Source organism: Culex pipiens, chromosome 2 (assembly GCF_016801865.2).
Source record: "Culex pipiens pallens isolate TS chromosome 2, TS_CPP_V2, whole genome shotgun sequence".
NCBI lineage: Eukaryota > Metazoa > Arthropoda > Insecta > Diptera > Culicidae > Culex > Culex pipiens.
The window spans coordinates 65,712,005-65,735,782 of record NC_068938.1 but is presented as its reverse complement, the minus strand read 5'-3'; the positions used below and the strand labels follow the sequence as shown (position 1 = coordinate 65,735,782).

The following is a 23,778-nucleotide window of genomic DNA, read 5'->3' as shown; positions in this document are numbered from 1 at the left end:
ATTATATTACGCGTAACTTCCGAAAGGTTAATTAAAAAAAATTGAAAACGGCTATCATACGTAACTTGAAAACGGTGCACTTAATCTAACAAGTAACTTTTCATGATAGTTTTTAATCTTGAATTAGAAAAGATTTTGGAAATCTATAAAATGCATTTTTGACAGTTTAAAAAAATCTAGCTTTCAAAAAATCATAGCAATGCAAAAATAATCTTAAAGTTTGCACTTTAGCAATTTACTTAATTTGCTTTTCAGAAGATCAAATTTCTAATTAAATGAGGTATTTTTTCTATAAAATCTTTCTTCAAAATGGTTTTCAATAACAATTCAAACTGTTTTTTATTTAAATTTATTTATATTTATATAAATATATTTTTGAAAAGCTGAGAAAATATGGACGGATGCTGCCAATAATTTTTTTAACAGATTTTGCATTAGCCAACATTTGTTGATATATCTTTTAAAAATGTCGTTTCTTTGATAAGATTCGTTCATTTATATTTGAATTAAATAAAAAAGTTTATCCTGATTTTCAATTTCACATATTAATAGGCTTCGGAGATAATTCAAGTCTTGAAAAAAAATATGCAATTTTCTACTCAAAAACAGAAATTTTACGCAGCAAAAGCATAAGTGCTAAAATAACTTATAAAAACTTTTGTTGCTCACATTTCGTGGAAATTTCAATGGACTCAGAAAAAATCTAAAATTATTAAGTAAAAGGGCTTCAAATGATATTTTTAAGCCCAAATTGTTTATTCTTGATTTCCCAAGTTAAATATACAATTTCCATTTTGGAATTCTATCTTTAAATTAAATTTCAACAAATTGTTGCTGGAGTCGAGCAAGGGAAGACAAAAGAATTCAAAAAAAAAGAATGCCATGCTTGAACAAAAAACTTATAAAGCTTTGAGGTTCTTAAAACATATGATGTCAAATGTCTTTAAACACATTTGAAAAAAAAAATCAGGATTACAAATTGTTAATTTATTTTTGAAAACATGCAATTTTTTATGAGTTAATAGGAAAGTCATTTTTGTTTTGAAATTCATCTTTGAAAGTGTCTAAAGATATACCTCATTGCCAAAAACTTGAAAAATCCAAAATAGTCACAGTTCATAAATGTGAATTTATTCATTTCTTTTATTGTGTTTTCTGTATTATGTTTTTCAAAAATAAAAGCAGGTTTAATTTTTTTGTTAAACTTCTGTATGGACAACATTTATTAAAAAATGTTGTCCTTCGATTTTGGTCGTGGTCGAGGGAAAAGGGAGAGGCGGTGCGGGGCCGTTATTTATGATTACAGTTATGCTACTGTAAAATACTCGAAACATAACAATGAATCTATGAGAAAAAAAACATTCTGAACTTTTATGTTTTTTTTTTGGTCTGTCGACCAAAAATTCAAAATTTGGTTAAGGTTGAAAAGTCCATTTTTGATAATATTTGAATTTATGTTAATTTATTATACAATTATTGTTCAAAATATTCTTAATAGTTTACAATCAATTGCCCTCTGATTTAATCGAGAAATTTTGAAGGGGGAGGATTCAAAACAATAATTTACATTGGTCTAAGATTTAATATTGCAGTTCTAGGAAATATTTAAAAGATTTTTATGAGTTTTTTGATAACAGAATATTGTCAGTTTTCTTTTTTGAAAAAGATTATATCATGAGTTCTGTTTTATACATTCGTTTGAATCTGAGCAGCTTTTATATGTTTTTTAATTATTTTTTTTGAAAAGAAAAGCCAAAACATTTTTTATTGAATAAAACTCTGACTTTAATTTCAAAAATGGGATGGAGCATTGACGTTCAAGCATACTTGTAAAGGGGGGAATGAAACAAAACTGGTAAAGTACCGTTGATATTTCTATGCATTGATTTAAGAAAATTATTGCGGATTTTCGTGGAAATTGCATAGTTTCACGAATTTCACGCAGTCCACAAAACCATTAAAATTTATTACCCCACAAATTTTGTTAAGATTTTCTTATAAAACATGAAAATTTAATAGAAATAAAGTCTTAAATTAAATTAGTTGCATTAATCATTCTCTTCCAAAAACCCCACGTTTCATGACACCACTGTAGTTTGCCACATTTTACAAGACCCTAACTGTGCCCTCTCGGCCGCCAGTTGGTCTGTTTCCGTGCCATCCTCCAGACCGGGGGGCCGGAACAGGAAGTGTGTCTCACGTCCACAATGTCCAACAGCAGCAGGGTTGGGTTCAGCATGCCGAAGTAGGGGTAAAAGTCGAGCACATACTCCGGATTTCATTGTTCCCCGCGGTGCCACGTGTAAGCTCATTTTGAAGTTGCACGTGGCCACGTGGACCGATGCTTTCGATGCTGGCACAAAGCTGGGCGTAATTCGATCTGGGAACACGGAATTGAATGTTGCACTCGGGTGGGATTGTTGCAATGTGATAGGTGATAAATTTTTAATTTAAATTTAAAACATTTTACAGGCATTGTTTTGCTTGTATGGCATAACAAAAGGGCATTTGAGGAAAATCAGAAAGTTTTGATTCAAACAAAATAACAAAAATAAACCTGTCCTCTGCAAGATAAACAAAGTTCTGCAGTCGGCAAACCAGTGAACCTGTCACAATTTTGTGGCCATCCCGGAGCGGGACACTTGACGGCGGCAGCAAAAACCTCTGAGAGCGTGTCACGTCGGAAACCAAGTGGAATAAATCCTTGTCACTAAATTTTCCACTCGCAAGCCAGGCCACACGACGACAACTTTGGTTTGTGAATGTGTGTGCCAAACTCTATGTGTGCTTTCCGAGTGTGGAAGTGCCCTCGGTTTGAGTGCAGCTTGCATCAGCTTTTTGTTCTTTTTTTAAGGGTAAAACACAAAACTAGTGTAAATTGCCAGCTTTTCGTCACTGATATGTGTTGCGGGACACAAAAATGTGTTTAAATACTTAAAGTTGATGGTGCTTGTAAAATCTAAAGAGTTAAACTCTCTCAACTCACAAAGCTCTTTTCCGGACCCATCTTCTTTTCATACTTTATTGTGAGGAATATTTCAGGCTTCTGCTTACAAATACGGACTCCATTTTTTGATATTTTAAAACAACGGAGCTGAGCTTTTATGACTAAAACTTGATTTGCAAAAAAAAAAAACACTTTTTTGTATATATTTCAGAGGACATCAATTGCCAACTTTTCAGAAATTTCCAGGCTGTGCAAAAAATCCTGATCGAGTTATGAATTTTTTAATCAATACTGTTTAAAAAAAATCGAAATAATGGTCGCACAAATTTTTCAACATAATTTTTCGATGTAAAATCAAATTCGCAATCCAAAAATACTCCAGTGAAATTTTGATAAAGTGCACCGTTTTCAAGTTATAGCCATTTTTATGTAACTTTTTTGAAAATATTAGCAGTTATTCATTTTTTTAAATTAGTGCACATGTTTGCCTAATTTTGGGTTTATTTTAAAAGCTGAGAAAATTCTCTGTATTTTGCCTTAGGAAATTTATGTTTTCTTATTCTCACCCAATCCTTCAAAAGGTACAGATTTTTGAATTTTCATACATCATTTTTGTATGGACAGCTGTTAAATTTGTATGGAAAATTATATGGACAAACTAATGATGCAAAATGGCTTCTTTGGGCATACCATAAAAGTTTCAGACGGATTAAAAAATACAAAAAAATACCGATTTCGTAGAGAATTGCTCATACCCCTTCCTTTTTAATTATTCAAGAATTAATGGTTATAAGAGTTATTAAAAACTAATTTATGGGTAATTACAGTTATTATAAAGAAATTAAAGTAGATAAAAATTTAAAAACAAATATTTTTAAACGAATCTTTTCAATTTTTGTCAACAAGCTATTCGGTTAAAAACAAACTGACTTTTTTTTAAATGTATTAGCATTGAACGAATTACAAACTTTTATATCGTATATTAGATTGCATTAATGACATTGCTAAATAAAAAAGTTCAATTGATAAAATCTCCAAAAAGCCGTCAGAAACATTCTTTAAAGTTTATGTTGTTAAATGTAAAAAAGGAACAATATCAGAAGCTTTAAAGTTTCCTAAAAATAGAAATGCCAACAACTTAATCTAACTCAAAATTTATCTCATATAATCTATATATTTGGACTCATTTCAAAAATTTATAATCGAATCGAAATTATCTTTGATCTTTCTGAGACAAATTTTTTATGTTTAAATTAAAACTTATTGAAATTTTGCTAGGATTCGAATACAATTGTATAATTTAAAAAAAAAAAACAAACATTGTAAAAAATCATTAAAAACCGTTTAAGAAAAAAATCATTAGATTTTTTAATAATATTTATTATCGTTTAGGATCGCAGTCTGAATCGATTAATATTCAGAACATGAAATTATGATCAATGTAAAAATCTATTTTTTTCTGCATTGTTGTTATTTCCACTTGATGAATTTCACTTTCTTTATTTTTTATTTTACTGAAATATTTTCTATACATTCCTTATGTAAGGTACACGGAAAAAATCCTTTAGTTGGACTTTTTATCACTAAAAATTGATTTTTCAAAATATCTTGACCCAAAATTATTTATTTCTGAAAAAAAAAATTGTAAAAAAAACGGAATTGCTATCAAACAATTCTTTTATTAAATTTTAGATGCAGACTCAAATTAAGATTCGAATGAGAATAATGTTCTTTAGAAAAATTTCGCCGTATTCATGTTATAGGCCGTTACAATTTTTTTTAATTGTATATGTTTGGTTAAAAAAATTAAAAGGCCATTTTTTCTCAAAAATCTAAAATATTTCTAGAAAATTTGAATTGCAAACCTGAAAAGAACATACAATTCATTTCATTGCATCGATATGAATTTTCAGCATGATTGAACCAGAAACAAAATATTTGAATTTATGTAAAATTTCGTAGAACATAAATACTATAAATTTTTGATATGTAAAAAAAATGTTTTCGTCATTTGGTTAACTGAAAACTAATGACTAAAAAAAACAACTTAATCGAGATATAATTATTTTTAAAAGCAGCCTATTCAATGAGATGTTTGAACCATGACAGGATTCAAACTGACGACCTTTGGATTGCGAGTCCAACCGCCAGCGATTCCACCGTAACAGGCTTGGTTTGGTGTGTTGTTTGTCTTCATAGTAGGATGACGACTCTTACACCTAGAATGACTTAACGGCCTAACAACTAAGGCCGAGACCGACGTTTTACTTCCCCATCCGATGGAAGGCTGGAGCAGATGCGAATCTAACACATGATCATCCGCTTACAAAGCGGACACGCCTGGTACTTGGTTCAAATTTGGTGTTACAAGAATTTTCTCAACTCTTTAAGCTTTCTTTAATTTCTCAAAGCCTTTTTGTAGGCACAAATCGCCAAGCGAACTCACGACAGCTCGACCAACCACATCTTTCCCCAGATAATCCTGGGTAAAACAATTTTCTTCAAAGTACCACCACCAGGCAGTCCATCATCCAGCTGGTGCTATTTTTTTTATCGCTCACTTCAGTTTTTAAATTCAATTACGTGCACCGCACTTGCTCTGCAATTTTCGTCGAAAAAAAAGTCACATCGCTCACCAGGACAGGACTTGTCTCCAGCACGACCCGTCACGACGTCCACACTGCTGGCCTGGCCGGAAGCCACTCGCGTGAACCATTAGTCTTTAATTCGCCAGCAAATTGACCGTTAAATTATCTTCCAGCGAGACTTTGCGTGGACTCTGGGATGTCCGTCACTACTTTATGCCCCGGCGGTCAGTCCTAGCAAGGGTTTGGGGTAAAGAATGGGACGAATTTGAGGGGGAAAATTGTCAAGCATCAAAAGAGCCCACTCTCTCCTAAAGCTGACCAACCATAGACTAGTGTTGACGGTGATTTTTTAACGCGATCTGGGATGACTTTTTTTCGCGCTCACCTTTCCTGGGAAAATGAAGAAGGATGAAGAAGGGTAAGAGAGGGGGAGTCATTTAATGACGGTCACCTGGGGCAACCCGCCCACGGGATGATGATGAGTGACCAGACCAACGTGAATAACGATGGCAACAAAGACCATCAGGTGGGTGACACCAGCTGTAAAGGTGGGGAGGAAGACGCGAGTGGGGCTGACTCTGACATGGCAATTAATTAACCGACCTGGCGGAACTGTTGCACTGCAGACCACGATGTTGATGGTGATGAAAATGCTGTTATAACCGCCCAGGGGTTGCGAGGTGAACATTAGTGAAGGTGTGAAGAGCGTGGTAAAACCACCACTCTGACTTGTATTGAGGGGAAACACTGGCGACGATAAGCTTTTTTCACTCAAGTTGTCCTTGCATTAGCTGAAGATCTGGATGATTTTAAGACAGACCACCAACCAATCACGTAGGGCAGCGGTTCTCAACCTTTTCTTGGCCAGGTACCCCTTTCATGTTACTCAAGCTGCCGGTATCCCTTAGTATTCATTTTTTTTTTGTCTAATAAGTTTTTTAACATTCAGTAATTTCAGAATATTGAAACTTGAAATTCGATAAAACTGTAGATACAATTTGTTTAAATGTTTTGTTACTTTGAACCGGGGTGACAATGAAAAAAATTAAATTTATTTTTCAAATATTGTTGAACCGGTAAGGCTTGTTTCAAGAGTTGTTCAAAACATGTCACTGTGTTTCATACAAAATTTCAGATTAAAAGAGTGCAAAATTTAATTTTATACCGGCAAGTGGAACATTAGTAAAAATATGTTTGAAGTTTCATTTGAAAATCTACAATTATTTTTTACCAAGTTTACACGACGTAACTTTGATAATAATTCATAATATAAAGATTTTTCTTAAAAATTTCAGTATGAATTGTAATTGAAAACCATTTTGAAGAAAGATTTTATACAAAAATACCTAATTTAATGAGAAATTAGATCTTCTGAAAATGCCAATAAATTTAAAGATATTTTACCCATTTAAATAAATTTTATTATTATTATTATTATTATTAAAAAACGTTTAATTGCCAATGAGCCAACGGCTCGCAGTGACTGACTAGTTTGTTTTGCTTTACATTTAACAATTTTCAAAGCATAGACTTTGAAATTTTATGAAAAACTAAAAAAACTCATTACCAATGGTTTGATAAAAGATTTTTTTTTTTGCATTGCTGTAAATTAATTATTTATGGGTAATTCCCAACTCACACGAAATCGGGAAAAGTTACCCCGACCCCTCTTCGATTCGCGTGAAACTTTGTCCTAAGGGGTAACTTTTGTCCCTGATCACGAATCCGAGGTCCGTTTTTTGATATCTCGTGACGGAGGGGCGGTACGACCCCTTTCATTTTTGAACATGCGAAAAAAGAGGTGTTTTTCAATAATTTGCAGCCTGAAACGGTGATGAGATAGAAATTTGGTGTCAAAGGGACTTTTATGTAAAATTAGACGCCCGATTTGATGGCGTACTCAGAATTCCGAAAAAACGTATTTTTCATCGAAAAAAACACTACAAAAAAGTTTTAAAAACTCTCTCATTTTCCGTAACCCGACTGTAAAATTTTGGAACATGTCATTTTATGGGAAATTTAATGTACTTTTCGAATCTACATTGACCCAGAAGGGTAATTTTTTCATTTAGAACATAATTTTTCATTTTAAAATTTCATGTTTTTTCTAACTTTGCAGGGTTATTTTTTAGAGTGTAACAATGTTCTACAAAGTTGTAGAGCAGACAATTACAAAAATTTTGATATGTAGACATAAGAGGTTTGCTTGTAAACATCACGAGTTATCGCGATTTAACGAAAAAAAGTTTTGAAAAAGTTACTTTTTGCGTTTCTCTTTGTTTCGTCGTCCGTGTCTGTCGCGGGTGACCATGAACGGCCATGATCGATGACGACCAACTTTTTCAAAACTTTTTTTCGTAAAATCGCGATAACTCGTGATGTTTACAAACAAACCTCTTATGTCTATATATCATTTTTTTTGTAATTGTCTGTTTTACAACTTTGTAGAACATTGTTACACTCTAAAAAATTACCCTGCAAAGTTAGAAAAAACACGAAATTTTAAAATGAAAAAAAATGTTCTAAATGAAAAAATGACCCTTCTGGGTCAATGTAGAATAGAAAAGTACATTAAATTTCCCATAAAATGACATGTTCCAAAATTTTTTACAGTCAAGTAACGGAAAATGGGAGAATTTTTAAAACTTTTTTAGTGTTTTTTTCGATGAAAAATACGTTTTTTTCGGAATTCTGAGCACGCCATCAAATCGGGCGTCTGATTTTACATAAAAGTCCCTTTGACACCAAATTTCTATCTCATCACCGTTTCAGACTGCAAATTATTGAAAAACACCTCTTTTTTCGCATGTTCAAAAATGGAAGGGGTCGTACCGCCCCTCCGTCACGAGATATCAAAAAACGTACCTCGGATTCGTGATCAGGGACAAAAGTTAACAAAGTTTCACGCAAATCGAAGAGGGGTTGGGGCAACTGCTGTGTGAGTTGGCGGAGAATTACCCATATGTTTTTCAAGCATGTTTTCCCTTCATGGCATATTTTTAAATTACAAAAAAAAAATGATTTTTTAGAAATCATAAAAATAACAAACTGAATTGAAATCTAATTAATATTTTGTTTGACCATATTTTCGATATTAACATAAAAAAATATTTGTTGAAAAAAATAATAACTCTGGTATCACATTTTCCATCGAAATGCAAGCCAAATAATGGCTTTAAAGGTCGCCAAAAACAAAACAAAACTAATAGAATTTCAAAATACGTATTTCTGGATTTAAACGGCCTTATTAATAAAAAATATTAGTTCAAATAATGTTTCGGGATTATTCTTACAAAAAACAAATTGATCAGAAACTCCTTTCACAAGATACTGATTTTCAAATATTCACATGGATGCCTGAACAAAGTTTCATTTAAATAAAAGTCAAATTCTAAATGTCAAAAAATGCAATATAATATACTTTGAGAGTTGTGAGCAAATTGTTTTTATGAAATGTTTTCAATAAAATTTCAGCTTCTTTCCAAAAAAAACACAATCAAAAACAATGCACTTCATGTTCCCGAAACAAAATACCCGTCCCTGCCATTCCATACACGGAAGCAGCAGCAAACATTTCTGTGGGGGCTCATTCCAAGCAGCAAACACGAAAGCTCTTATTTAAATATTTAAAGTTGATAGGTCGTTTGTTGTCCCCCAGACTAAGAGGGGATGTTTATTCACACCCGTTGCTGCTGCTGCACACAAAGCCCTTCGCGCGATGTTTTTGTTGCCCAGTTAGTCAGTTTGTTGTCTTGCAAAGCTTTCGGCATCCAAGTTGTTTTGCCTCCTTTTTTCCTTGTTGTTGTTTTCCATGAATTTCCCAGCGAAAGCTCCCGGCGACCATTTGCGTTTGCTTGGAGGCTGTTTTGCGAGTTGTTTTTTTTTTTCTCCCAACATCAGATTTAACGCTGGAGGACGCTCGGCGTACAAATTGCGCAGAAAGAAAGTTGCAGCAAAAAATTGTAATAAAAAAAGGAAGCGTGGCACGACGAGTGCAATCCAATCACGCTTTCAGCTCGGTGAAGTGCATTGCAATGTAGCATCCTCCACCTACCATGTGCCAGAAGAGGGTGGTGGTTGTCAGGCTTGATTAATCGATGTTCACTTTAGGAACAATTTCACTTTGCTACCAGCTGGGAAGTGCATCCAGCAAAGCTGGATTGGTAATGGTCGATTTTGTGCAGCACGTGCGATGAACAAGTTTGCCAGTGGGGAAGGATCAATCGGGAATGCAAGCTGTGGAAAGTGATGTGACGTGGGTTGTTTTGCATCATTGAGCCTTGAAATTAAAACTACACACAATTTTCGAACCAAACAATACTTTCAGAAACATAAAATGTAGTCTGACAAAATATGAATTCAATGTTGCTCGTGTATTTCCTAGGTTTGTATAAAGAAGCCATTTTAATGTATGGGTCATTCTCCACCAACTCACACAGTAGTTGTCCCGACCTCTGGAGTGGAACAAACCCTTTCAATTTTCGGGAGTTGATGAAAAAAAATCTATTTATGCAAAAACGACGTCTTTAAATCGCTAATAACTCGCCAGGGTTAACTCGTATCGTTTTGCGGTCTTCAACAAAGTTGTTATACATAATAATCTCTCACTTGACAATGATTCGATACATTTAAACCAACCTTTTGGCAAAATTTTGAAATTTTTGCTTCGCCATAGAAACTATAAAGATCAATAGCGACCGTAATTCCGTAAATTCAGCAAAAGAAAATTATATAAAATTTCACAATGCACAGCGTTCGAAATGGCAAAATTAAGTGGAATAAATTGATAACTCCTTTTTTTTGACGTCCTAGCCAAATAGTCTCTTGCAAAGAGTTGTTGTACTTGATAAGCGCTATCTTTTGAAGTTATTGACATACAGGGTGACGATCTTCCAGGGTGTCAACCAAAAACTAACTTTGTTGGATGACGTTGTAGGGCTTTGGTGTATTGGGCAAAGTTGTAGAGGAGAAAATTTCATGGAAGTTTGTCGATGGCCCCAAATTTGTAGCTTTTAATCTACTCGAGATATACGCCATTTTTGCAAAAATTGTTCAAAAAAGCACTTTTTTGGTGGTAACTCAAAATGTTAGCATTTTAGCGGCCTACTATGTTCAAAGAAAAGCCTTTATAGAGGAGTTATAACAATTTTTAAGTGATTTTGAGCCTGTTTTCAAGTTGCTATGTTTTCAAAATGGTGCGTTTTGGCGCAAAACCGAACAACTTACCTGAAAGTACACACATTCATCTACATTTCCTGAAAATATTTCCGTGTCTATCGGTGTCTCTTTTTAGATGTCTCAATTTGAATGTGACGTTTTTTTATCAATATATTTATAACTTTTACGTTGAATCTAATTGAAAACGTGATAATAATCTGTAAATTGAAGTGTAAATTGATCGATTTTTATGGAAAATACATTTTCTATGCTTAAAATTATGACACACGTTCTAAAATAATGAAATAAAACAAAGTTGTTCGTATAAAATTTAGTATTTCGTTTTATATTTGATCATTTTAGAAAAGTTGTCGTTTTTCTTCATAGACAGTGTATTTTCCATAAAATTCGATGAATTTACTTTTCAATTTAGCGATTATTACCACGTTTTCAATTAGATTCCACGTTAAAATTATAAATTTATTGATAAAAACCCGTCAAATTCAAATTGAGTTATGTGTACTTTCAGGTGCATTGTTCGGTTTTGCGCCAAAATGCGCCATTTTGAAAACACAGCAACTTGAAAATAGGATCAAAATCACATAAAAATTGTTATAACTCCTCAGTAAAGGCTTAAAACATTTTGCTGTCTTCGGCAAAGAGTAATTTTATGTCATAAACAACTCTTCAGAACATAGTAGGCCGCTAAAATGCTAACATTTTGAGTTATCACAAAAGAAGTGCTTTTTTGGACCATTTTTGCAAAAATGGCGTATATCTCGAGTAGATTAATAGCTACAAATTTGGCGCCTTCGACAAACTTCCATGAAATTTTCTCCTCTACAACTTTTCCGAAGACACCAAAGCCCTACAACGACATCCAACAAAGTTAGTTTTTGGTTGACACCCTGGAAGGTCGTCACCCTGTATGTCAATAACTTCAAAAGATAGTCCTTATCAAGTACAACAACTCTTTCGACGACACTGTTTGGCTAGGACGTCAAATAAAGGAGTTATCAATTTATTCCACTTAATTTTGCCATTCCGAACACTGTGCGATGCCTAAATATTTTTTGCAAAACATATTTTGTGTAAGGGGGTTAAGCTTTGTACTTTGAACTACTGCAAACTTATTCAGCAACTAAATATACTATAAACAAATATCATGAAATAAAAAAATGCGGTCATTTTAAGTAGATTTTAGAGTACCGTGAAATTGCCGTCAAATTAAAATGCTTTGTAATTGACATGTCGTGAAATTAAAATGTTTTGCCATCAAAAATCACTAGTCATAAATTTAAGGTAACATTTTATAATTTCGTTTTCTTACTTCGGCTTCTAATATGCCATATGCCAAATGCCATTTTACCCTCCAGAAAATGCAATGATGACGAAAGTTTCTCTTTGTGCACCGCACAAAAATAAATGAACCGGTGTTAATTTTACATGATAAAGCTAGTTTTCAACAATGAAAAAAATGTAAAAAAAGCAGTGAAAAGCACCGTCCAAAGGTGTGCGGGTGATTCCGGGCAAAAAAAACTAGCAAAGTGGAAAACGACAAACGGTTTGCTAGAAGACTTCAGAATGCATTATTCATCCATCGTCGAGAAATTTTTCATTCGGTGTGGAAATCTCCCCCCTTTTTTCAAGGCAGCCAAAAATTGTGCTGTTTTCATGCGATTCCATGTGAGATTGCAAGACTTTTTTTTTTGGAACTGCTTTAAATTTTTAGTTTAGATCTTGTTTCATCATAATTTTCAGTAAAACTGTTTTCTGTCAAAAACAAATCGACTGGAAAAAAAATTGCTATGCTTTCGATGGAAATGACCCGATGGACAAGCTAAAAATGCACAAAAAAGAACGAAATTGCAACGCTTGATTTGGAACAGCTTTTTTGTCCGCCCCACTCTTCGTCCAGGAAATAATCCCTGCCGGATAACGAAATGGAAGTTGGGATTATTTTTTTGCCCTGGCCAATCCCTGCAGAAAGAATCAAATGAAAGTCATCCGTGGAAAATTGCTCTTAATTATGATTATGGTTGGCGATTTTTTGCTCCATAAAAATCTGGATGAAATAAAATTACTGCGAAAGAGGCAAATGTGTCTCATTTGAAATTCCTTCTTTTTTTTCGTTGCATGATTTTGAACCAATTCCAAAATAAAACATTATGAGACAGTTAAAAATTCAGGTCACTCCAGGTAACTGCAGAAGAGTGCCCGGAATGTGGCAGCCCCTCCACGTGGTCGTTGACTCCAACAAAAATGGAGAGCATAAATTACGTCCAGGCATTTTAAATGTTCCCTTGGGAAGGCGTTCTACCGCCGGTGGAGCGTGGTGCTGGTGGCCGTGCCTTTCCAGTGACACTATCTCTCCGTGTGGCACCATTTTTCGGTTCGGTTTTTGGCCGTGGTGCAATAGGTCATGGAAATAATGAGCTTATAAATCAGACACACGTGACCTCTGTGGATGGTTTGTTTATGGTAATTGTTTGCTGATGTGAAAAATAGGCGATTCCACCGTGGGAATGCCCCAGCAGAGCCTCATTAAGTGCATGCCAAAAGGTAGTTGGCCGAATTATTTCTGAATTTTCAAACATTTTCATTTTATATAAAAGTTTAAAGATCACTCAAGCATTGTTGCGCTATTGAGCCAACCTTTCAGCGCGCATCAAAGCTCTCATCAAGAGAGCTTTTCTGTAACTTTCCACCAACTTTTGCAGAATCAGCGTAGATTGCACTCAATCTCGATTGACAGCAGACAGGAAACGGAAATGCACCAAACGGAGGGAAAAGAAGGCTTGCAAGGGATGCATACTTGGCGTCTGCATTCATGTATAATGTGCATTCAAGCAGATTGCACTGAGAAGAGTGTTGCTTGATGATGCACAATTTAAAAACAGGAAATGAGGTGGTATTCAAGGGCGAACGGACAACTTTGAAGTTGTTACAGCTTGGGTGGCATCCAAGCAAGAGCTTGTGAATGATTGTTTGAGATGTGGTTTAAAAATAATTTTTGACATTTAAGATAATTTTTGACATTATTGAACTTTTTTTTGTTTTTTGTTTTTTGTTTTTTGTTTTTTGTTTTTTGTTTTTTGTTTTTTGTTTTTTGTTTTTTGTTTTTTGTTTTTTGTTTTTTTTTTTTTGTTTTTTGTTTTTTGTTTTTTGTTTTTTGTTTTTTGTTTTTTGTTTTTTGTTTTTTGTTTTTTGTTTTTTGTTTTTTGTTTTTTGTTTTTTGTTTTTTGTTTTTTGTTTTTTGTTTTTTGTTTTTTGTTTTTTGTTTTTTGTTTTTTGTTTTTTGTTTTTTGTTTTTTGTTTTTTGTTTTTTGTTTTTTGTTTTTTGTTTTCTGTTTTTCTGTTTTTCTGTTTTTCTGTTTTTCTGTTTTTCTGTTTTTCTGTTTTTCTGTTTTTCTGTTTTTCTGTTTTTCTGTTTTTCTGTTTTTCTGTTTTTCTGTTTTTCTGTTTTTCTGTTTTTCTGTTTTTCTGTTTTTCTGTTTTTCTGTTTTTCTGTTTTTCTGTTTTTCTGTTTTTCTGTTTTTCTGTTTTTCTGTTTTTCTGTTTTTCTGTTTTTCTGTTTTTCTGTTTTTCTGTTTTTCTGTTTTTCTGTTTTTCTGTTTTTCTGTTTTTCTGTTTTTCTGTTTTTCTGTTTTTCTGTTTTTCTGTTTTTCTGTTTTTCTGTTTTTCTGTTTTTCTGTTTTTCTGTTTTTCTGTTTTTCTGTTTTTCTGTTTTTCTGTTTTTCTGTTTTTCTGTTTTTCTGTTTTTCTGTTTTTCTGTTTTTCTGTTTTTCTGTTTTTCTGTTTTTCTGTTTTTCTGTTTTTCTGTTTTTCTGTTTTTCTGTTTTTCTGTTTTTCTGTTTTTCTGTTTTTCTGTTTTTCTGTTTTTCTGTTTTTCTTTTTTCCTGTTTTCTGTTTTTCTGTTTTTCTGTTTTTCTGTTTTTCTGTTTTTCTGTTTTTCTGTTTTTCTGTTTTTCTGTTTTTCTGTTTTTCTGTTTTTCTGTTTTTCTGTTTTTCTGTTTTTCTGTTTTTCTGTTTTTCTGTTTTTCTGTTTTTCTGTTTTTCTGTTTTTCTGTTTTTCTGTTTTTCTGTTTTTCTGTTTTTCTGTTTTTCTGTTTTTCTGTTTTTCTGTTTTTCTGTTTTTCTGTTTTTCTGTTTTTCTGTTTTTCTGTTTTTCTGTTTTTCTGTTTTTCTGTTTTTCTGTTTTTCTGTTTTTCTGTTTTTCTGTTTTTCTGTTTTTCTGTTTTTTTGTTTTTCTGTTTTTCAGTTTTTCAGTTTTTCAGTTTTTCTGTTTTTCTGTTTTTCTGTTTTTCTGTTTTTCTTTTTTCCTGTTTTCTGATTTTCTGTTTTTCTGTTTTTCTGTTTTTCTGTTTTTCTGTTTTTCTGTTTTTCTGTTTTTCTGTTTTTCTGTTTTTCTGTTTTTCTGTTTTTCTGTTTTTCTGTTTTTCTGTTTTTCTGTTTTTCTGTTTTTCTGTTTTTCTGTTTTTCTGTTTTTCTGTTTTTCTGTTTTTCTGTTTTTCTGTTTTTCTGTTTTTCTGTTTTTCTGTTTTTCTGTTTTTCTGTTTTTCTGTTTTTCTGTTTTTCTGTTTTTCTGTTTTTCTGTTTTTCTGTTTTTCTGTTTTTCTGTTTTTCTGTTTTTCTGTTTTTCTGTTTTTCTGTTTTTCTGTTTTTCTGTTTTTCTGTTTTTCTGTTTTTCTGTTTTTCTGTTTTTCTGTTTTTCTGTTTTTCTGTTTTTCTGTTTTTCTGTTTTTCTGTTTTTCTGTTTTTCTGTTTTTCTGTTTTTCTGTTTTTCTGTTTTTCTGTTTTTCTGTTTTTCTGTTTTTCTGTTTTTCTGTTTTTCTGTTTTTCTGTTTTTCTGTTTTTCTGTTTTTCTGTTTTTCTGTTTTTCTGTTTTTCTGTTTTTCTGTTTTTCTGTTTTTCTGTTTTTCTGTTTTTCTGTTTTTCTGTTTTTCTGTTTTTCTGTTTTTCTGTTTTTCTGTTTTTCTGTTTTTCTGTTTTTCTGTTTTTCTGTTTTTCTGTTTTTCTGTTTTTCTGTTTTTCTGTTTTTCTGTTTTTCTGTTTTCTGTTTTTCTGTTTTTCTGTTTTTCTGTTTTTCTGTTTTTCTGTTTTTCTGTTTTTCTGTTTTTCTGTTTTTTCTGTTTTTCTGTTTTTCTGTTTTTCTGTTTTTCTGTTTTTCTGTTTTTCTGTTTTTCTGTTTTTCTGTTTTTCTGTTTTTCTGTTTTTCTGTTTTTCTGTTTTTCTGTTTTTCTGTTTTTCTGTTTTTCTGTTTTTCTGTTTTTCTGTTTTTCTGTTTTTCTGTTTTTCTGTTTTTCTGTTTTTCTGTTTTTCTGTTTTTCTGTTTTTCTGTTTTTCTGTTTTTCTGTTTTTCTGTTTTTCTGTTTTTCTGTTTTTCTGTTTTTCTGTTTTTCTGTTTTTCTGTTTTTCTGTTTTTCTGTTTTTCTGTTTTTCTGTTTTTCTGTTTTTCTGTTTTTCTGTTTTTCTGTTTTTCTGTTTTTCTGTTTTTCTGTTTTTCTGTTTTTCTGTTTTTTCTGTTTTTCTGTTTTTCTGTTTTTCTGTTTTTCTGTTTTTCTGTTTTTCTGTTTTTCTGTTTTTCTGTTTTTCTGTTTTTCTGTTTTTCTGTTTTTCTGTTTTTCTGTTTTTCTGTTTTTCTGTTTTTCTGTTTTTCAGTTTTTCAGTTTTTCAGTTTTTCAGTTTTTCTGTTTTTCTGTTTTTCTGTTTTTCTGTTTTTCTGTTTTTATGTTTTTCTGTTTTTCTGTTTTTCTGTTTTTCTGTTTTTCTGTTTTTCTGTTTTTCTGTTTTTCTGTTTTTCTGTTTTTCTGTTTTTCTGTTTTTCTGTTTTTCTGTTTTTCTGTTTTTCTGTTTTTCTGTTTTTCTGTTTTTCTGTTTTTCTGTTTTTCTGTTTTTCTGTTTTTCTGTTTTTCTGTTTTTCTGTTTTTCTGTTTTTCTGTTTTTCTGTTTTTCTGTTTTTCTGTTTTTCTGTTTTTCTGTTTTTCTGTTTTTCTGTTTTTCTGTTTTTCTGTTTTTCTGTTTTTCTGTTTTTCTGTTTTTCTGTTTTTCTGTTTTTCTGTTTTTCTGTTTTTCTGTTTTTCTGTTTTTCTGTTTTTTTGTTTTTCTGTTTTTCAGTTTTTCAGTTTTTCAGTTTTTCTGTTTTTCTGTTTTTCTGTTTTTCTTTTTTTCTGTTTTTCTGCTAAATTTAGTTCTTTTTAATCGTTTTTGCTTTTTTTTGAATATTTGTGATTTTTTTTTGGACATTTGCTTATGCTTTAAATATATACAACTTTTCTGACTAAAACAAAGTAAAGGTTCTCGATTCTGGCATCAAATCACAAGCCTCTTCTCTGGATTAAAAAATCCTTTCACTAAATTCGTTTGTTTGCTTGTTTGTTCAAATCCAACAGCACTTTCCGGCCTCCTCCATTCAAGCTTCCCCTCCCTCTAATGGAATTACCGAGATTCTGAGTGCTGCAATCGAAGCAAAATCAACACACTCATTCTAACCCCGCACAAAAGCATTCTCCAGACTAAACCATCTTGCTTGTTTTGTAAAACTGACCAACAAAAAAAAAGGAAGCTCCACTCTTTGTATGGTGAAAGAGTTGATCTTCTCGGCGTGGGCCATCATCGACAGACACGAAACCTTCACAGGTCTATCGACGCTGGACATTGCTGGACACTCGTGCGGAAAAACACAGAGATTGCTAAATGGTTGGAGCTTTTTTTTTGTACCCAAAAACTTGCCCTCCACAAGTGGATGAGATTGGGAAGCGTCCTTTCGTGGTTATCCTTCGTGGTTAATTTTTGAAGAGACACGGTTTTCTTTGAAATTTGCTCAATTTTAAATTTATAAGAAGTCATTTTAATATTTAAAAAACTTTTTTCAAGTCTCGGATGATATTTCGAAAATTTCTAAAAAAATCGTTTTTCTCAGTGGCGCCACCTATGAGGTCGCCGAATGTCGTATGCAAACAAAATCCTTCGTTCCTTGTCGTTGATGTCATGGAAAATTTTGACGACTGTCCCCCGCGGGGTTTCGAGAAGCACACACGATTTGGCTGTGTTGTTGTTTTTGATGGGTGCGGCTGTAATTTTTACTTTCGAAAAGGGGAAAAAAAGTAAGGATGACCACGATGATGGCTGGCCGTAGAAAGTTTCCGTCCATAGTCTGTGGTGGAACACCATGAATCCGGTCATGGTCTGATGTGGGATGTGTGACACCAAATTGAATTCCGGGCGGTTTGGCCAGATTGCATTCTGACGGAGAAAGTGGACGGGTAAGACTGATCCTGACCGGTCACGTTCACAGTAAAAAATAATGTAAATTTGGAAGCTGTAATTTTGGAAGGTTGAATATTACCTCTTTTATGATGTAATTTTACCTCAATTTAGACTGAAAAAGTGACATTACACCAGAAAAAGGTTAAATTACACATATCCAGATGTAAAATTACACCTTTTTTTCTGACATAAAAGATGTACCCCTTCCCAGATGTAATATTACCATGATTTTTTTTCTGTGTTGAAAAGGCTTCAATTCGTTAGGCTTGGAAGAGAATGGTTGAGATTTTGTCTCTTTGACACCAAATTTCCAAACCATCCACATTTCAGGCTGCAAATTATTGAAAAAGCAAAAGGCAAAAGGCAAAAGGCAAAAGGCAAAAGGCAAAAGGCAAAAGGCAAAAGGCAAAAGGCAAAAGGCAAAAGGCAAAAGGCAAAAGGCAAAAGGCAAAAGGCAAAAGGCAAAAGGCAAAAGGCAAAAGGCAAAAGGCAAAAGGCAAAAGGCAAAAGGCAAAAGGCAAAAGGCAAAAGGCAAAAGGCAAAAGGCAAAAGGCAAAAGGCAAAAGGCAAAAGGCAAAAGGCAAACGGCAAAAGGCAAAAGGCAAAAGGCAAAAGGCAAAAGGCAAAAAGCAAAAAGCGCAAAGGTAAAAAGCAAAAAGCAAAAAGCATAAAGCGCAAAGGCAAAGGCAAAACCAAAACTCGTTTCATCCGCTAAGCTACTATCTTCAAAAGGATTTACAACAAATTTGACAATATTTATTATCAAACTATTCCAGGATTGGGTAAGTAAGTTCTACAACTTTGGAATAAGAAGACAACAACTCCCCAGGTTGTTGTGAACCCTTGAATAATTTGTAAAAAAAAAACACGGCATAAAATAAATTCAGAAACTGAAAAAAATATGTTCACTCTCTAATTTGCACCAAACATTTTATTCTCATCAATTTATGCAGCAATAATCTTACAATTTCTTGAAAAATACTCCCCGACCGCCGTTGAGCGCATGTGTTTTCATTATTGGAGCAGCTGATTTGAATAATTGGCGCTTGTTAAGCTCCCGAGCACGTGTGCTTCCACCGAATGCCGACAAAAGCACAGCTTGCCAAGCGAGGAGACACCTCCGCCAATATCTTTTACGCCAATAATAAAACGGATTCACCGTCGGGTGGGGTGGGTTTGAAATTTTAGAAAATATTAAGGGAAAAAAGATTGACGGTCAAAGTCACCCCACTTTGCGGTAACGCTCATTCTTTTCCCATGGCACACGGAGGAAATGAAAATTATTACTTATAATAATATTAAAATTAGCTGCGACTCCAGAAGAAGCCATAAACTTGTGTGGACTTGTGGACTTGGGAGTGCGAGGGTGGTGGTAGCTTCCGTTTCCTGTCCTCTCCCTAGAATCACTTGGAGGGAAAATTTTCGGATTCACCCTCCGCGAAAAAAGTACCTTCTTGCCTTGCGAGTAGTCTCGGTGCTCTGGAAAGGCAGATATCTATTTTTATTAACTTTGGGGCGAACAATTTATTACACCTTTTAGCCGGCTCTAGATATATGAGTGTGCGTGTGGGTGAGGATTGCGAGCAGTTGGGGGTGGTGTTTATGTTGCGTTGCTTATGCTGCGCAGCTTCCCTCATGAATATTCATTCCCTTGCAAGGGGGAGGCAACGAAGAAAAAAAACTTTTTTGTTTCATCTCCTCCAACATCTTACCTTCTAAGAATTTTTGCTTCTTAAAAGCAATATTTGGGTTGTGTTGAAAAGTGCGCCCTAAGAGGGTGGCTTGTTCTCAGAAAAGTTGCTTTATGATTTTTGGGGATTCAATGGTGCGGAAAGTGGGTCAAATTTATCGATCAGTCGCGACTCGGGAGGTTAACTTTATTGGCTGTAATTTGTTTACCTTTTTTCTCCGTGGCCTTGATCTTGAAGGGTTTGGTTTGATCTTTGAATGTTTAGGTTTGTGTTTTAAGGGAGATTTTGGTTATTGTTTGGAGTTTAACGATAACATTATCAATGACAAGTGAAAAAGTTGTGAATCAACTCAATGTTACAAAAAGATGATCTAGCTGAATAAAAAAATTGTCTTTTTGAGTGATATTGAAGATTTAACATTTGAATACTGCTTAATATTAAATATATGACATTTTTGAAATGTTAGTGTCAAAACATACGTCCCGCCCGTGTGGATCAATCGGACCGCGCACTGGACTTACAATCCAGAGGTTGCTGGTTCGAATCCCGCGGCGGGCGCTCTAAAAATCCTAAGTGTAAATATGGGTATCCGGCGCCGTCGCTCCGTGCCGTACTCAAACACTTAGGAGCCCAGGGCGGCGAAGTCCTTGTAGTTAAAAGGAAGACACTAGTGGTTGGTACTAGCAGCTTTAAAGTCAACTTCGTTTTTCGTGTCAAAACATAAAAAAGAAAGATCGAAGAGATCTGAAAATTTCACAAATGTTTCATTTTCTAACACTGAAAATATGACCATTAGTTTTTGAGATATTGGTATTAAAAAATAAAAGGATGAGACTTAAAAAAAATCAATATGTTTATTTTTCTTTTATTCGCTGTATTCAGTAACCAGCGGTTCAACCTTCAATGTCTCTTTTGCAATTTTATATTTAAAAACAATCAAAAATTAAAAAAAATGGTTTTGGAAAATTGATTTTTTGTGAAAAATATTAATTAAAAAATCGCCCAAATTTGTTTTTGATGCGTTCCATTTTTTCCTGTGTAGCCCTCATCTTCAATAGTTTTCAACTTTGCCGAAGACACCAAACCGATCAGAAATATCCATCAAAAGATTTTCGAATACTTACGTACCATTGTTTTGGGACACTTCAAAAATTTAAAGAAAATTGAAGTTCCATCAACAGAAAACAATTTGAAATACATTTTCCTGAGTTCCTGAGTATATTTTGCAAGTTTGTGCATGCTTGAAAATACCGCAAGAAGTAAGGGAGAGTGGGGAGACTTGATCCCTTTTTTTTGTATCGCACATAATTCTGTCAATTTCTCACAAAACTATGAACGTTTTGCATGAAATGAAAGCTTAAACATTCAACTATGTTTGGCTCATGAGGGTCATTAATCAGATGAACTCTGAAAAAATATTTCAATCCGGCATTTCCAAAATGTTAGGGGCAACTTGATCTCCCGTTCAACATTTTGAAGAAATCTTAAGCACAATGTTTCTTATTCATAAAAACTTTTGATTTTCTCTAGGTTACAGCAATTTTACAAAAAAAAACCTTAACATTTGTGTTCAAAATAAAACTAGACCGAAATTGAGCATGTTTACAAAAGCTGGTCATTTTTGTTTATGAAACATTATACAACTATATTAAAGGAATTCATGTACGAAAAACCCAACCAATTTGTTAAGCTTGAGGCTGATTCCAGTGACTGTAAATAAGCAAGGATCAAGTGTCCTTTAACGCATTTTTTTAAACAATTCATTGTAAAAATAGTATGACGATAAATTTTACGTCAAATGCGTAAGGGTTTCGTAGTTGATAAGTTTATCAAACAATTCATGTATAAAAAATGTTTTTTGAATGAATTTTCAATGTTTGCTATGCAAAGAAAAAAGATCTCGTGGAGGTTTTTTTGCAGCACTTTTTTGAAAAATGTGTGTAACTCATCCCAATTTTTTTTAATTTTTTCTTTGTTTTCTACAATGATTGTGAGTCAATTTTGCACAATTTTCTAGAACAGCTAAATCTTTTACCCACATTCTGAAGAGATACAGGCTTGGGATCAAATGTCCCCGAGGGTCAAGATTTCAAAATAACTTCGCTGATGTTAAGCATTTGAAACCACTTGTTTCATTCAAATGTTAAAACTTTCGCCTGTAAATTTCGTTTTTATATTTCTTTTTTTAATTTATTTGGTCGAAGTGTAGGGACAAACATTTTTGCAGCGGCCCTATTTGCTTATGCATTTGAATGACAAATTATGCATATAAAAGTTTATATTTGGTTTACCTAGTACACACCGCTTGGTTTTTAAGATAAATTCAAAGTCTTTTTATCTATTTATTTATTTTTTCAGAATCTTTTTATTGGTGGTCAAATATTGTTGAAATATGACACTTTCAAGACGTATTCATGACAAATTTGATGAATAAAAAGTCTGTCAAAAAAAAACCCCAAAATAAATTACTTTAGCCAAATATTTTGATTCACCCAGCTAAATTTCGGAAAAGAGCATCTTTAATTCTACCAAAAAACAGATTTCCCAAATCCCTAGATTTTCCAGTAATTCAGTTGAACAAAATCTTATCTCCCAGGACTGACCCTGAGATTGGACCCTCTGGGTTCATATGTCCAGAAGCAACTCCAAAGATATTTGTCTTTCCATATGAGATATTCCAATACATGTACAGCAATTCCATTTGAAAAGAGCCTAAAACGAAAAAAAAGTTCTCCGATCAGGCTAAAAATTTTTGTGAGGGTTCCTTGGCCAAAATAATTAAACCAGTATTTTTTTTGTTTGGCCATTAGGGTGACCACAGCGTGCTAAAGTGGTTCGAAAAATTGCAATTTTCGTAATTTTTCGCAAAAACTATTTTTTTTTCGTTATTGAAAGACGCAACTTTTGGTACCCTACATGTATAGGTCATCGCTTAAATTTTGAAGTTATCGCAGTTTTAGTGAAAAAAGTTGTTTTTTTTTGCCGATTTTGTCATTATTCTGTGTTTGCGCGTGGCGCGTCGAAAAACTCCATTTTTATTTTCAAAAAATCATATCTTGGAAACGTAATGTTCGACATCGCCAATTTTTTTTCAAATGTTATGTGAAATTTTCCGAGGAATTCGATAAACATATTTTCAGACATAGGCTCTTTGGTCCAGACACGGTCAAAACGCCATTTTAAGTTTTCATACGACTTTTTGAAATGTTTAGCTAGATTTTTGAAACTGCTTATTATTTTTCCCAAATAGCCAAACTAATCACCTTTCTTTTGCGTCTAATACAGCTAAAATCAGATGCAATAGCGCGGAGATATGTTTTTTAAAGTGGTTTTTGTAAAAAATAAAAAAAATGGGTCTTATTATTTCGCCCAAGGAACCCCCACAAAAATTTTGAGCCCGATCTGAGAACTTTTTGTTCGGCTTAGGCTCTTTGCAAATGGAATTGTTGTATATTGAAAAAGCCGACGATTTGTTCGTGGACCTATTCAATACACAGCATTTCACAATGTGTCATGGCAGAATAATCCATAACAATAGTTCACTGATAAACATAGAATATTGAACTTGAGCTGGGAAACACGACAAGGATGGTTCTTTCAGAGATTGTCAGCTAGAAAGAAAGATAAAACAACTCTGGTGAGAGATCTGTCATACCAAAGGATGCATTCATGAATATACTAGCACAGATGAATCCGAAAATATGGATTATTCCTTACTAAGGATTTCTCAGTAGATCAAACAAACACATCCCTTGATATTCTGTTCAATTAATTGAAATATCCACCTATTGAACAAAACTTAAGCCCCCTACCCTCGCTGTGACTATCTCACATCACTAGAACCGATATCATAGACGATCTCTAATCCCAACTAACAGCATCACCATGCTTCATTCGTTCTCTCTTATCTCATCTTTCCTCCAGGGCCTACTACTGCGATTGCTACGCCGGGTTCAGCGGACTCGACTGTGGCAATGGGCCGCTCTGCAAGGATTCGCACATCTGCGAGAACGGTGGCACGTGCAAGTAAGTTTTTATCTTCGTTATTTCATTTTTTAAGCACACGTGGGTTTGGGTTTACATCCAATAACAACTCCCATACTAAGCTATTGAGAATAATTGAACT

General features: G+C 33.4%; 1 protein-coding gene across 3 annotated transcripts in view; it reads left to right on the top strand.

Annotated features, from left to right (window-relative positions):
• LOC120418428 (low-density lipoprotein receptor-related protein 12-like) overlaps window positions 1–23,695 on the top strand; it is a 180,344-nt gene extending 156,649 nt beyond the window's left edge. For all 3 annotated transcript variants that reach the window (XM_052708138.1, XM_039580806.2, XM_052708137.1), the window contains exon 4: window positions 23,577–23,695. In XM_052708138.1, the coding sequence (XP_052564098.1) occupies window positions 23,577–23,682 (106 nt within the window). In that variant the 3' untranslated portion in view covers window positions 23,683–23,695. The remainder of the gene's footprint in view (window positions 1–23,576) is intronic.
• The last annotated feature ends 83 nt before the right edge of the window (window positions 23,696–23,778 follow it).